At 31.8% G+C, this 15,833-nt stretch overlaps 1 protein-coding gene across 2 annotated transcripts; it reads right to left on the reverse strand.

The window, feature by feature from the left end:
• Positions 1–11,097: 11,097 nt before the first annotated feature.
• Positions 11,098–15,570, reverse strand: LOC100776424 (uncharacterized). 2 transcript variants are annotated; one of them, XM_014766925.3, is made up of 6 exons: positions 15,255–15,570; positions 14,922–15,004; positions 13,364–13,485; positions 12,607–12,771; positions 12,124–12,217; positions 11,098–12,029 (listed from the first exon to the last, which is right to left on the reverse strand). In XM_014766925.3, the coding sequence occupies exons 1-6, from the start codon at positions 15,390–15,392 to the stop codon at positions 11,999–12,001; spliced, it is 633 nt and encodes a 210-aa protein (XP_014622411.1). In that variant the 5' UTR covers positions 15,393–15,570; the 3' UTR covers positions 11,098–11,998. The 2 variants fall into 2 exon arrangements, with proteins under 2 accessions (XP_014622411.1, XP_003544537.1); XM_003544489.5 differs by having other exon boundaries at positions 11,098–12,006; positions 15,255–15,568.
• Positions 15,571–15,833: the final 263 nt, after the last annotated feature.

Consider the following 15,833-nt stretch of genomic DNA (forward strand, 5'->3'; position numbering starts at 1 on the left):
TATAATAAGTTTTTTGAGTTTGATAATAACCATCTTAAAAGATCACATCAAATTGATTTTTAATTAGTCGAGACTGTAAAATATTTTACATTAACAATTAAATTCTTCTAAGTAAATATAAGCACGTAGTACTCAATTTAAAAAGTGAGGTCAAACTCTAGTTTTCAAACTCCACTTTTTTTGTCTTTTTTCTTTTTTTATTAAAAACTACTTATTTCAACCACTCCACGATCACATCTTAAAAACAAAAAAAATATAATATATTCCATATTTCTAAAACTAAAAATAGAACTGCAAATAAGAAAAACAGGAACAAAAGCAAAATGCAATGCGTGTCGTTTTAAATTTAAGTTAAAATAAAAATCCCAACGACAGACACTGATAACATGTACATAAAACAACTGTCAGCGGAGAAAATTATTAGCTGTAATAACAGGCTGTCCCCTGAAAAATAATAGCATCTCTCTATCATAGTAGCAAACAAGTAAAAATAAAAAATGTGCCTATGATAAGAGGAAGTTAAAGCTCAGTGAGATTGAATGGTTGTTAGCATCTTGCAAGATAAACCAACATTGGAATGTCAGATACTCTTAGAGCATCTTTAACACTAGTATCTTTGAACATTGTTTTATACAAACATAAAATTAATAGATATTACATATTAATAATATGATAAAAAAAATTAATCTGTCATAAAAAATATAAATAACGAAGGATTAATTAAGATTTTAGTTTGTCATCTTTTTTTTTTTGTTAGATTCTAACTTTTAATTCTTCAAAATTTATTTATTAACTTTTAGCTCTTTATTAATTTTTTTATAGCATTTTTAGTTCCTAATTTTTTTGGATCATTTTTAGCTTTTTATTTATTTTTATTGTTTAAAATTAGTCTAAATATATAAAAATGGGAAATTAAAAATGAATAAAACAAGAATTAATTTTGAGGAATAAAAATAAATGAGAGAGTAAAAATAGACAAAAAAAAAAACTTGAAAGACTAAACATATTGATGAAAAACTTTTGAATAATAAGAAAAAATCAAGAGATTAAAAGCTTAATTAACGAAAAGGAAAAGGTTAGAACTGTGTAACGTGTTTTCTAAGGCATAAAGTTTGAATGGCCCACTAGTTTGTTGAGTCAGTTGCATATGAAGGCGAAAAACAAAAAGTGAATGATGCAATGTAGTATCTAATAAAATCTGTTAGAATATGCCACATGCAGATGCTTCGCCAAAGGCATTTTTTATGCAAAATATCTTCATGCATTATCCGTGAGATTGTACCGTTACATAGGATGCTTCAGTTATTCATCATATGATATCATTTACTATCTTTTACCAAAAATAAATATGTAGAGAGTACTTGGTACGCCACGAATGTTTGGTTATAGTGAAAAATAATATTATTTAATTAAAATAAAAAATTATAATTTAAATTATGTACTTAATTACCAATTCCTAATCATATGGGATTTTTAACAGATTACGCAAGACGTGAACAATTAAAAGAACTACAAACCACGTTTTGTAGTGGAATGGGCGAATGGCCGAATTCATTGTCTAGATGGACCACCTTATCTGTAGTTCAGTATCCTTATGATTGTCTTTGATGTTTTTTTTTTTTTTTTATTATTATTACTAAATCTCCGATGTCAATAGTTCCTCCATTCAATTTTATCTATTATTTTATTTATCCTTTTAAGGTTATAACACATTTTTTTTATAGATAAGGTTATAATTAAAAACATAATAAAAAAATTTTTGAAAGAAAAAAACATAATAAACTGATTTATATTATTTTTTAATTTTCTATTATTTTGTTTTATGTCTCTGATTGTATAAAATTTAATATTTCTTCCACCTTTATTTGTCTTATATTTAGGATATATGTATAAAACATTTAAAATTAATGATACTATAGAAAAAAATAATCAATATCATTTTGAAATTTAAAGAGAGTAAATAAATTAAGAGTATTTATTCTCAAAAGATGAATAACAAATGAAGATATTAATTATTATCTACATTGTCCAAATTTAATTATATGTAAAAAATAGGAATGATAAAAGTAAAAGGGAAACAGAGTAAAAAGAATGTGTTGTTTGGATTAACAAAATAAAAAGAAGTGGATAAATTTTTTTCAATTGTGTGGATGAGTGGAAGAAAGGATGTAATTAAATAAATTGTATAACAAAGGTTTTAACAAATTAAAAATAAATAAATTTAACTCAAAATTTAAAATTTTTACTGTATTTTTTTTCCTTGATATAAAGTTATTTATTATTTTTATGTTAAATAGATTTCTTTAATTTTTTTTCAAAAAGCAACAAACACTTATCCCTCTTTTAGAAGGATTTTTTTGGTAAGACTAATTGATTTTTTTTGTTTCTCTCAAATAAATAATAAAAATCTGATATTTCCATGTGATCCTTTTTATTTTTTTATTTTCTCTCATTTTTTCCATCTGATTTTTTATGTTTTTATTTGATTAGGTTTTTATTTGATTAGGTTGTGACCTTAATTGTACCTTAACTTCAAATAGACCTTCTAGGATACGAAAAAGGTCCTGAATCAAGTGGTTTCGAAAGAAAAGAGGTAAGAGGCATTTGCATTTATTTTGTTTCTTAGGTTTAAATACCTTTTTGGTTCCAACAATTTTGTGAAATTTTGTTTTTCATCCTTGTAAATTTTTTACCACTTTAGTCCTTGCCATTTAGCATTGTTACACTTATAGTCCTTGTTGTCTTCCTCTGGTAAAAAAATATGATGTGACATAGTTACATAACAAAATCACAATGTCACATTAATATTGGTTGTTTTGTAAGTAGATGTGGCTCAGTTCATTTTCATAATTTTAATGTAATATGAAAAATAAAAATATTCAGATTAATACATTAGAAATTAGAATTTTCAAATTGACAATGAAGAGGCAAAGCTTGTGTTTGGGTTTTGAAGAGTATGAAATTAGGATTTTTGCTAAGAATCATTCATCCCTCTCTTTGAAGTGTGAAGACTACATTTGAGACACAATTCATGAACCTACGTTTCTGGTGCAGTGCGTGGCCAGACACCACGCAAAGGACGTGAGTAAATTTAAGAGATTTTGTTTCGTGAATCATGTGTTTTTACTATTCTTTTATTTTATTTATCTGTGTTTGGGGCACTTGGAATTTTTGTTGTGGTTTTGTTCATTTATGGTTTCTTGTAAGGACCACATGCATATATTGTTGGTGAGTGTGTTTGATACTTGTGAAGAACGATTCTATGCGTTGAAGGTGGATGACACATGTGTATTGACTTTTGTTCTTGTATTTTTGTGTGTTTAGGTTTTGAATCATATGATGTCTTTCTTTGTCATTTTCATCAAAGGGGTATTTTTCGCAAGGATGGTTAGGATGTGGTGTATGACAATGGTACTAAAACTGCTAAGGAATTTACTGATCTGAACAAGTGGAGTTATTTTGAAGTTTTTGGTATTGTGAAGGACTTAAAATGTGATATTGAAGTTAGACTATGGTGGACAAACGATGGTCCTAAGTCTATTGCTGGATATAGAGCCATCAAGTTGGATATAGATGCAACTGAGCTTGGGAAATATTTTGTTGAACATTAATGTCCTGCTGATATTTATGTGGAACATGTAGTTAGAGATGTTAGCTAGTCTAAAAACAAACTTCCTTGAAGTGTTGAGGGTGCAATTGGTTCTCAAACTACCCAAGGTGGTGGGAGTGACAAGGGTACTACTGAAGTTAAGGTCTTTGAAAATGATGGTCTAGTTAGGAGTGAGTCTGATGATAGTGATGAGGCAAATGATGTATACCTTGATGATAGTGAGGATGAAAGGGATCTGGGTTTGGATGATGATGCAACCCTTGTCTATTAGGAAAGAATATAAATGTGAATGCAACAACTGTGAACTTGACTCCATAAGAAATTATTGAGAAGTTGAGTAATAGTTTGCAAGTTGATCCTACATTCACTAAAGACATGGACCAATTTGACTATGAAAGTGAAGAATTGACCAATTTTGATGGTTCAAGTGTTGAAGAGGAAAGAGACAAGAATGATAAATTTCCTAAGTTCTTAAAAGAAGAATTAGAAATCAACTTCAAATTTCAATTGAGAATGGAGTTTAGCATGTTGGCTGAATTTAAAGATGCAATAAGGAGTATTCGATTCTTAATGGAAGAGATGTTAATTTCCCCAAAAATGACAAAACTAGAGTCAGAGGGTTGTGTAAGTTAAAAGGTTGTCCATTTAAGGCATTGGTCAGTCAAGTGGATGACACCACCACATTCAAAATGAAGACATTTTATAGGAAGCACACGTGTGGGAGGGTCTTCAATAACAAGACTACAAATTCAAAGTGGATGGCTAAGAAGGTTGCTAAAAAGTTATTAACAACTAAAAGAGTAACGCTCGATGACATTGTTAATGGAATGAGGAGGGCCTACTCTATCAGAGTCATTGCATCTTGAGGTTAGAGAGCAAAGAAAATGGTTGAAGATGAGATTGAAGGAGACGCAACAAAGCAGTATAGCTTGTTGTGGAGGTACAATCAGGTGTTGACATTAGATTTCAAACATGTCCATGTGGAGCATATAACCCTTACATGGTCTCGAATGTTTCAGATTTTGTATATATGTCTAGATGGATGTAAGAAAGGTTTTGTAGAGGATTGTTGACTATTTATTGGAGTGGATGGTTTCCATTTGAAGACTAAATATGGGATATACTATTGATTACTATTGGAAAGAACCCTAATTTCCAACATTATCCAACTGCCTTTGTTGTGGTTGAGACTGAGACCAAGGACTCTTGGAGATGGTTTCTTACATGCATGTTGGAGGACATTGGTATAGAAAAAAAGGTGAGTCTTTATCAGTGACCAACAAAAAATGAGTTTCTAATTTTGTGAGTTTGATCTTTATTGTTTTGTTGAAATGGTTGAATATTTTGATTTAATTTTTTGTTTTGTTTTTAGGGCCTAGCCAATGTGTGTCAAGAGATGTTTGACAATGTCTAATACAAGGTGTGTGTTAGATACTTATACACAAATTTCAAGAAAAACTTTGGAGGAGGAACCTTGGTAAGAAATCTGATGATGGGTACTACAAAAGCAACTTATTATCAAGCATTTGAATAAAAATACTTGGAACTGAAGAAGGTCACTGTGAAGGCACGAAAGTGACTAGAAGGTAAATGTAAAAAAACTTGGTGTAAGCATGTTTTCTCTTATTATCTTAAGTGTGATGTGTTAATGAACAACCTTTCAAATGCCTTTAATATCATTATCTTAGTTGCTAGGGACAAACCTATAATTTCAATGCGTGAATGGATCATAAAGTATTTGATGTCTAGGATTGTTAGCCAGAGAGGAACATATGCAAACTATGAACATAGAATAATGCCTAGATAAAAAAGATTGGATGTTGAAGTTCATGCAAGTGGATACTAGCATGCTAGTCATGCAACAAAGCACACTTTTGAGATGACAAACATACAATTTAAGCATAGATTTGTGATTGATTTAAAAAAGATGAGATGTTCTTGCAATTTGCAAGAATTGGTAGGAATACCATGTAGGCATGTTGTGGTTGTCATTTCTTTGAAAATGCAAACACCAATGGACTATGTGGAGTAGTGTTATTCAAAGGAGATGTTTGATGTGTGCTATAAACATAATGTTACTCCTCTTAATGGACAATATATGTGGCCTTCTTCTAATATGGAGATGCCAACACCAAAATACAAAAAGGTCTAGGGAGACCAAAAAAACTTAGAAGAAGGGAGTTTGATGAGAATCCAAATCCAACAAAGTTGAGCAGAAAAAAATACACAATACAGGTGCACTAGATGTGATGTGTACGAACATAATAGTAAGGGTTGCTCTAATCTTAATATCAATCCAAAATCACAATTAAGAAATTTATCATTGTTTAACTACTGATTATGTTAATCTTATTGTTTTTGTAGATTATATTACTGATTATCATATATGTTGATTTTCAGAAGAAGCCTAAAATTTATTATATATGTTGATTTTCAAAAGAAGCCTAAAATAGGAACAATGAACACAAGTTAGAAATGTTCCTAATGTTGGAGATGGCAATATTGAAGCTGGTGGAGATGTCAATGCTAAACATGCTGAAGCATCAAAGGAAACCGTGACTGGTGACACCAACCCAAATTCAACCGAGAGGATTTTAACTTAAGAATCACTAACAACCAATAACGAAAGTAATGCAAACAAATCTACAGTTATGAAGATCATGAGCAATGACAAGAAGAATGGAAACAAGGGCATTAGCAAAGGCGACAAAGGGAAAGAAAAAGGGAAGTGACATACAATTTAATTAGGGTAGAATATATTTGGTTGTAATAATTGCATTATCTTAGGATTATGGGGTTATTGGTTGCTATGTTATTGAATTTTTGGGCAACGACTTTGGTTTATGTTTAATTAAGTTTGAAAGTTTAGTATTTCTAATGGCCAATGACAATTTGGTTCAATTTCTTTATTTTGTTTATATCTACAATTTTGTGTACTACTGTGTAATGGTCAATGACAATTTCGTCTATATTATGGTTTGATACATGGGACTTGCCAATGTTGTCTACAGTTTGGTGTGCTATTGTTTATGTCTACAATTCATACATGATGTTTATAAGTTGCAAAAGCAAAATTTTGTAGTTAAAGCTCTAAAAACATTGTGGAAGCTTAGAGACTCGTTACAAAAAGAACTATTAATAAAAAAATCTATTATATAACTGATATAATTGATTAAGACCATTTTGTAATCGATTAAACCGCTAAAAACATATATGGATTTCCATCTAAGATCAATGTAATCGATTACCAATACCTTGTAATCAATTAATTTGATCTTACAAAGTCATTTAAGAAAATCAGAAACATTGTAACAAATTACTAGAATCTATAATCGATTACCAAATCTTATAATCGATTACAGAGAATTTACAAAGACTCTTTCTAATATGAAAAACAATGTAATTAATTACCATAATGTTATAATTGATTAATTCGATAAATTTCACTTTGAATGAGTAGTAAACCTCTTTGAATCAATCTCGACTTGTGTAATTGGTTACACACATGTTGTAATTGATTAACAAGTTCATAAATTGTTCAATGAACTTCTAATTTTCAAAGATAACTAATCCAAACACAAAGGTGATAAAACTAAACAAGATTGATATAAACTAAACACTTATGGCTAGCCAAATAATTAATACAATGTCATACCTATTAAATGCATTTTGACATGTAAAATTATCAAAATCAAAACTAAACTAAAAAGAGATAGAAACTTCAATCTTTAACAAACACATAATTGTTGTTGCCTTACTTTAAGTACCTCTTGTACTGAATTTTTAACTAATGTTTATGGAAGCAGTTCATACATTAACGTTCACCAGATTTTTAACCAACTTTATGGCTCCAAATTTCCAACCAATTTAAATGACAAATACTATGACCATCCAAATGACAACTTTCATTCATTAATTCATCACTTAGAACCACACAAAGACACATTTGAGATTCAATAGTCATTACAGTGGCAACATACTTTATCATTTTTCTTTAAAAAAAACTACAACAATACATAAATGTATTACCACTAAATTTCCTAATTACATACATTCCAAAAAAACCCATGAAATAAACAACAACAAATTATGCTTTCATCTCTCCTTTCCAATTTTTAGCTTCATCTTCTCAATTTTCTTCAAATACATGTCCATCATTAGTAGTGAACACCTACATCTTCCATCCATAAATATTATGCTTTGTTCTCTCCTATTTTCTTCTTTACTAGAGACAATTGTGTTGCCCAGTTGATCATCCTAGAAAAAAATCTTACAACTTCTATTGCCCTAAAACATTGCAAAATCAGAACAATTTAGCACACTAAAATCAACAGGCAAACACCTGTTTGAAAATATGAGATTTAAAAAAACTTGCTACATTTTGACTTTTTAAAAAACTGATTTCAAGCACTTAAAATAAGAAACATGAGAAGGTGAAATTAATTCAAAAATAAGAGACATTAAAAAATGGATTTCAAGCATATAAAGAATAAACAACATCAGAACATGGAATTAGTTGTCTCTATAAACCCACTTTCCAATTTGCACATTTCCAGAATCTCCTATTTTGATTATCAAGCATGTTTGCAATGTAGAGGTGTATGGGTTTTCAAACCCACAAAGTGGGATAGACAACCTTGAATTCGCAGACCCATCACCGACTCACCACCACCTAATCCCATACACAACCACATTGCCACACTCACCACTATAACCTTGCCAAAACCCATCAACCCCAATCAAAACACCAAATGTCTACCGTCACTGCCGCACCACTACCACCACTAATCATCTGCCATCTTCATCTTCCAAACCCTCACTACCACATCCATTGTCTATTCTCATGAATACAGAGAGGTAGAAAGTTTCTCATAGGGGTTCATTGAATGGGGAAGGCCAAGATTCTTCATCTTCTCAGGGTAGTGCAAAGGTCAAAATCCCCCACCTCCACCCCTTGCATTCTGGGATCCTGAGCATCGAAAGAAAGATGTATAATTCTTTGATTAAGAAATCAGAGGTTTTGACTACCAAATATTTAAAATCTACTTTGTTTTGATAAGGATGATACAAAATATGACTGATTTGTTGACCCTATGCTTTTTCCCACCCTCTTATTAAGATTGTGTATCCATTTACGACCCTTTAGTATTTTTCCATTTCATAAGACCGAGGTAACAAATCTCAATCATGTCAATATTTCCAAGATATTTTACATCATTCTCAAGGTCTAATTTTGTCAACAATAGGGTCTAAATATTTGGTAGTCAAAATTTCTGATATTTGTTGATCAAAGAATTATACCTCTTTAGAATCCTAGAATGCAAGAGGTCAAGGTGGGGCATTCTGACCTTTTTTAAATCATGATTTTGATGGGTGACCCTCTAGCTTTCTTCATTGTTTAGTATCATTATTGCCGTTCAAGTTTTTGGGATCCCTATAGGGGCAAATCATAGACGTGTTGTGATTTGAGAACCGCTTGTCTTTGGGTGGATGAGTAACCTTACTTAATTCAGTCTTAACAACTTTACCTTTGTATTATTTTTCTTTTTCAAAGCTCCAAGTGGAAAGTGGTATGTAAGTCAAAAGCTGAAGGTGGTTTAATTGTGAAGAGTCTGGAGTCTTCTAACAAAAGTTTATTGGCCAAGTGCTGTTAGCGTTTTCGAAATGACCAAGATGCAATTTGGTTCAAATGGTTAAGTTTCTGGTATGGTAGATTGTCTTCTGGTGGCAAGATTTATGGCTTCCTGATGCTCATGATGGGTCATTTAAAAATTCTATTGGTGATGGTCAAGATACCTTATTTTTTCATGATTGATAAATAAAAATGCACAAGTTTAATAGGTCTCGTATGATGCACAAGTTTTTCAAACCCTTGGCTACAACAATAAAATAACAAAGGGTGAAGATCTTGAAGTTGTACCATATACACAAGTACTTCTCTCTTTGCACACTATTATGGTGATTTTTTTTTGAGTGATTTACCCTTTTGGATCTCTTTTAGAAACTTATTATCAAAATGAGTTTGTTTTTAAAACATATTACTAGCATGATCTATTTTTTGACCAAGGACTAGATGAATCAACAATCTTGACTTGCTATTTTATTTCCACATAATTATTTGCAAGAAAATAAAAGAGAATGTGGACGTAGCATCCACGTAAACCAACAATTTTAATTTACTAGTTCATTAATTAGTTTTTTCAACTTGATGCAACTAACAATTTCAATTTACTAGTTCCTTGGGCTGTGCAGGAACACTAACCAACAATTTCATTTTGCTGTTTCACACCTTACAAGACACGTGTCAATGGCTACGCGAACCAACGAATACATTTTAATGTTTCAAACGCAATTTTGAAGTGTTGAAAACGCAAATTAATATTGCTGGTTTACGTGGATGTCACATTCCCATTTCCCTTTATTTATTTTTTTTGCAAATAATTACGTAGAGTAAGTCAAAATTGTTGGTTTACCTATTCCTTGGTAAAAAACGGTCCAATGTCAATATCGCCTAAGCCACCGAAAAACGCCACAAGCCCACAAGCCAACCGGAAATGGAACACGGCAACACATTTCTCTCTCTAGCTTTTTTTTTTCCAGGAAAGCAGACAAGCCCTGTTGTTTTTTCACCACACTATATATATATATATATATATATATATAACACATCTTTTTTAATTGTTAAAATCCATATGGGTGTTATTTAAGTTAAAATAAAAAATTGTTAGCAATGTTACCCCCGCCTTAAGGTCTTGCATCGGATCCATCTATTTTTTTAACCATGGATCACACAACCTAAAATAACTTGTGTATAATGCAGACCTAATACACTTGTGCATGGTAGAAATGGCCCTCAGACTGAATATTTTAAGTTACACGTAATCAAATGAAAAGGAAATAAATGAAAAATTGGATTATTTTTTAAGAGTAATATGAAGGGAAAATGGGCAGGTACAAAACTTCGACGTAACCCTCATACATAAACTTTTTTAAACGTTTTATGTGGGGTCAAAAGATGTCAGTCAATAAGAACTTTAAAAAGAACACCATCAAATTGATCCTTTTGGAAGATCATTAACATAACACAGTAACCTACCAATTTGATGTAAAAAATGAACATTGAATGAAAGTTTTGATGTATTTATTATTAGATCAAAGTACAGAAGCTTATATCTTTTGGTGACCACAGACCAAACTCCCCAAAGTGGATAGCGAGTGTCCCCCCGTCCATTTCCTAGTCTCTTTCCTAATAGTGGGAATGAGCTTCCATCCCATTCCCTTGCTTCCTCTCTTCTATCCCCATCCATTCATATTCTATATTTTATTTGGAGGCAGAAGAAGCATACGAGAAGCAAGTTTGAACCTAGACCATAGTTGCACTTTTATAGTCTTTTCTGAACAAAATTCTGAAATATGATATTGAGTTGAGTTCATGTTTATCCCAAAAGAATATAGAGGTAATGAAAAGGAAAGAATTATGGTGGACATAGAGGAAATGGACATAATGTTATGGCCATAAGTAAATTTTTACACGGCAGTCTGTATAGTCTGAAATCTGCAAAATTACAAACGTAGACCAATTGTTTTGATTTATACCCTTTTTAATTAATTACTGGCTAGCCGTGGCTACTCACCTGTGATAACCAACATTCAATCAGCAGTGCTTCATATATCATATCCACCAGATGAGCCAGGTTCATGCTTGTTATGTCCAATTATTCATTTCATCACTCATCTGTAGTAACTGCAAGAGCATAAACTTTTAACAGTAGTCATAAGAGTTTAAATTCAGATTGACAACCCGGCATGTGGCTATGATGATGCAACAATACTTGTCAGATGGGTACCATTGAAGTTTAATTGTGAGAAACTTAGCATTGTCAATATTCTTTTGGCGGTGGCTATGATGATGCAACAATACTTGTCAGATGGGTACTATTGAGGTTTAATTGTGAGAAACTTAGCATTGTCAATATTCTTTTAACTCTTGCAAATGCTAATTATCGGCTCTCAGGTGGGCACTTGGAATGTTAGAAATGGGATGAGGTTCGTCCATCTTTTCTTGGTGATCTATTTATGAAGGCTGTGTCTTTATTTGTAAGAAAGATGGTTTCAAAAGAAATACTGGATCTACACATATTTGCACAAACTACAACCGGGAATGAATAGGTTTATGTACTCTTCCAAATCGTGCCTGCTTCGATGTATCTTTGTCTTTGTCAATATGAATCTTGATGAATTCCAAAACTAAGCTGGTCAACTCATCTTGATGATAAGTATATTCATGATCAGCTCCTTCTATGAAGCACAATTCATGATTAGATATGAACTTAGCGAACTCTAAAGCATCTTCTGCAGGTACAATTTCATCCATGGATCCATGAATTGTCAACACACTGTATCAACGTTGATGAAGTGACTAGCAGTGGTAAGTGGTAACAGTTAAACATGAGGCAACTGATTTTGCTAAATTTTCAATGATGCCTGTTATTAGATGTAATAACAAACTGTACCTGCAATCTTGGGGAATCAATAAGCAGGCAAGATGGGTTATAGTAGATAGGCGGTCCATCAAACTTTCTTCAGTAACACGGTACATAATCTTCCCTATCATAAGAAAAGGAATATGTGAATGGAATTGTTTTAAGTATATTGACAACAATTAAAATACAAGTGCTGGCCAACGACACTTTTTAGTAGCTTTTTGGTAGCCACTATGATGCAATGTCAAGTGGAAACCAGAGAGGCAGATAAGTGATGACCATGGAACATAATGCAACACATTAATAAAGAGATGTGATTCAACACAAAAACAAGATTATTAGAATCACAAGGAGCAGTCACATCTAATAGCTCTCACCTTCATTTTTAACGTAAACTAAAAAGTGTTTGTGGCAACAAAAGGACAAAGAAGCATGAAAAAATTGGCCAAGACATGTTGATTAAAAACCATAGAAGAATAGAACTCAGAAGATTATTCACATTTTGTTGCTCACCTCTTTTATTCTTAACATCTATATATCCATCTTGTTTGATCCTTTGTATAAATTTTTTGCCCAAACGACCTTCCATGCCTCTCGCTAGATTGAACCGGCCAGATATATTGACTACAATATGAATATCCTTATATTTTGAGGCATATAAGAGCACCACATTACCCCCTGCAGAAACCATAATAGTCAGTGATTTACAAGAGGAATTGAGTATTGTGAAAGATTTATATAAGAAAATTCTATTACATTCACATAGAACTTAAGTTTCAGTTTACCATCTATTGGCAAAAACTTGAGTCCCACATTGACTAGAGATAGTTCCAAGATAGAATAAATAAGTAAGGGTAACTCTCACCCTGTAAGCTAACTTTTGGAATTGAGTTAAGTCCAAATTTCGCATTGAACAATGTCATCATATGTTTTCTCCACAGAAATGAAAAACCAAATAAAGATTTAAACCTTTCTCTCTTTGCATTTTCCACAGACCACAGATCTTCTCAGCCAACACAGTTTCAAAAAATTACCTTGAGATATGTAAGGCCTGCAGTCTTACCTCTATTCTACCCACTCAATATAAAATACTTCTGACAATATTAATAACCTTACAGAATAACTGAAATTAAAAATTATGCAACCAAATCTGTAACATTGGACAGAAGAGAAAACAATTTCAAACTGCCACTGAAGAATTCCACATATGTTGTCTGTTCAGTCCACAAATAACTTCAGTTACATATAATAAAGATAATTGTAATCTGACCTTTACTGTGACCAACAATTGCTTTAATTGCATATTTCTGCTCACAGAAGTGTTGAACTACAGCTCGCAGATCTTCAGCCTCTCTGTAGTAGTTACCATACTGAAATGAACCTTCACTTTCCCTAGAAGACAATGATATGAGTGGTTAGCAATAGCAAACATAACGACAATTCAATAAACTATTTTTCTTTTAGTATTAGAAAAATACTTACACCCTTAGGTTACCTAAAAAGTAGAATCACTTCTACATTCATATTTATAATAGATTGGTCCCTTTTGAATATGGCTTCATAAGTTTCAGTCTCTAGTTATTTTAGAAAAAATAAAGCCATGAATGGAAGACAGTATATTGTTTATGTGAAATAAGACATAATACAATATTACAGCAAAGTGCAATTTATGCTATTATTTGGTGCATTTGTCTGTATTCTAGCAGAACACTTGTATCTTCAAGTAAGTTTCTTTGACAAAGCAGTTGATTTGGGATAAGATTAGTTGTTTAGATTCTATTTGGCAAGCATGTGATGATTTAAGACGTTTTCTTTTCTCCAACATATTGTTTGGTTGGAGGGAATTGAGGAGAGAGGAGAGAATTAGAGGACCAAAATCCCTGACCCTCCTTTGAAATTTTGTTGAGGGATTGGGCAGCTCATGTCTCTGTTGTTTGTGTTTGCTAGAGATGTAAGAACTAATAGAGCCATTCATGTACCTTTACTTAACTGCTTAGGCTTTTAGGGGAGTTGGTCTATGACAGCATTCTGCATTTTAGTCAAGGAGGATCCCTTATCCTCCAAAATCATTACAAGTTTCTTCTCTTTGTTTAATCAAATTTTTTCTTCAAAAAATAAAGTTCCAAGATTCATACTCACAGGGATGGATCCAGAAATATATTAGAGGGGGGACTAGATTATTTTTTTTCTTCCTTTGTAATTTTTAAAATTTTAACTTTTAATAGATCATTTTTTAAAAATTATTTACTATTTTTACACATAAAATCAAAATAAATTTTTATTTTTAATGATAATAATCTTAACCATTATCATAATAACAAAAAACAAACAACTACTTTTACACAACTTTACACTAGTTATCACCTTAACTATTGTTGTAATAACAACAAACAACTAATTTTTCACAATTTTATATATCTAACCTTAACAATTAATTTTACCCTAACTTAAAAACTACATATGTATATACATAAGGGGCACCAAGAGAGGGGCTAGGACCCCTTCCTGCGCCCCTCTAAATCCGTTACTGCATACTAATATGAACATGCCAAAAATTTCAAACTTAAGTTACTAAATATTCTTAGACTTCATGACACCATACAGATAAAAAAATAAATAATTAAATAGAAAAGACGAATCATATACAAACAAATCAGTTTGACTCAGCTCCGGACCAAAGATTAGTCCATAGCTGGTCCAAAGAACCGAAACTTGTGAGACTCTCGGGTTCCACCGGGGAGCCAAATGCCCAATATTCATATTCATTTAATAAATTAGTAATGCATTAATTTATTTTATCGTTCATTTTCCTTCTCAAAGAAGCTAACCCATTTCCTGCAAAGTCAAAGCGGAAAGCACTGAATCCATCTTTTCCTAGAGCAGCAGCAAGGTTCACCATGGGAATCCTTTCCTACAGATAATAAAACCATTACACCCTTTAGTTCAACAGTACACTGTCAGCATTCTTATACTGTTATCAATCACAAATTGGCATGACATGTATGTTAAGCAACCAGCTTCGCTAAATTTACAGTTATGAAAATTCATGAGCATAATTTATTGTTCTTATTATTTTTATTTTTTTGGAAATAGTATTATCTTAAGTAAGTTTATTAAGGGAAACAACAATTGGCATGAAAGATGTGAAGAGCAGCAATAACCTTGGAAGATTGGAAGCCATGGCACACGATAACAAGCGAAATTGAAGCCGCGTTATGTAAGATCCCCACGAGATTTTCGCCATGGTTGTTGCGTATCGTAACTTTCCTTTCTCTTTCAGCACCACAATCGGCCATCATATTACACCTTCGAATTAAACAACAAGATCTCGTACCGTCTCGCGATTTGCAGGAAGGAATTCCGATACTCAATCACTTGGGTGAAAATCTCTGCGAACCCTAATTTGAAGACAAAATTTTGCATAATCTTCGAAGCACTCAAGGACAAGTAAAGGGTGCTACGTACTCCAAAAACATTTTTGAGTAAAAATAAAATAATAGTTACTTTTAATTAATTGAACGATAATATAAAATTATAGGTTTAAGAAAAATATTAATTACAAGGAGGGTCATCACATATAATCACTACTTAGGGGAGTGTATTGGATTAAGATTTCAAAGGATTTTAAAAGACTTTTTTATGATTAAAAAGTTTTGTGGTATTCAATCAAGACTTTTATAAAATATAAACTGGTATTCAATTAAGACAATAAAGATTTTTTTTTCAGGGCAACAAAATCT

The sequence above is a fragment of the Glycine max genome, chromosome 14 (genome assembly GCF_000004515.6).
Source record: "Glycine max cultivar Williams 82 chromosome 14, Glycine_max_v4.0, whole genome shotgun sequence".
Taxonomy (NCBI): Eukaryota; Viridiplantae; Streptophyta; class Magnoliopsida; order Fabales; family Fabaceae; genus Glycine; species Glycine max.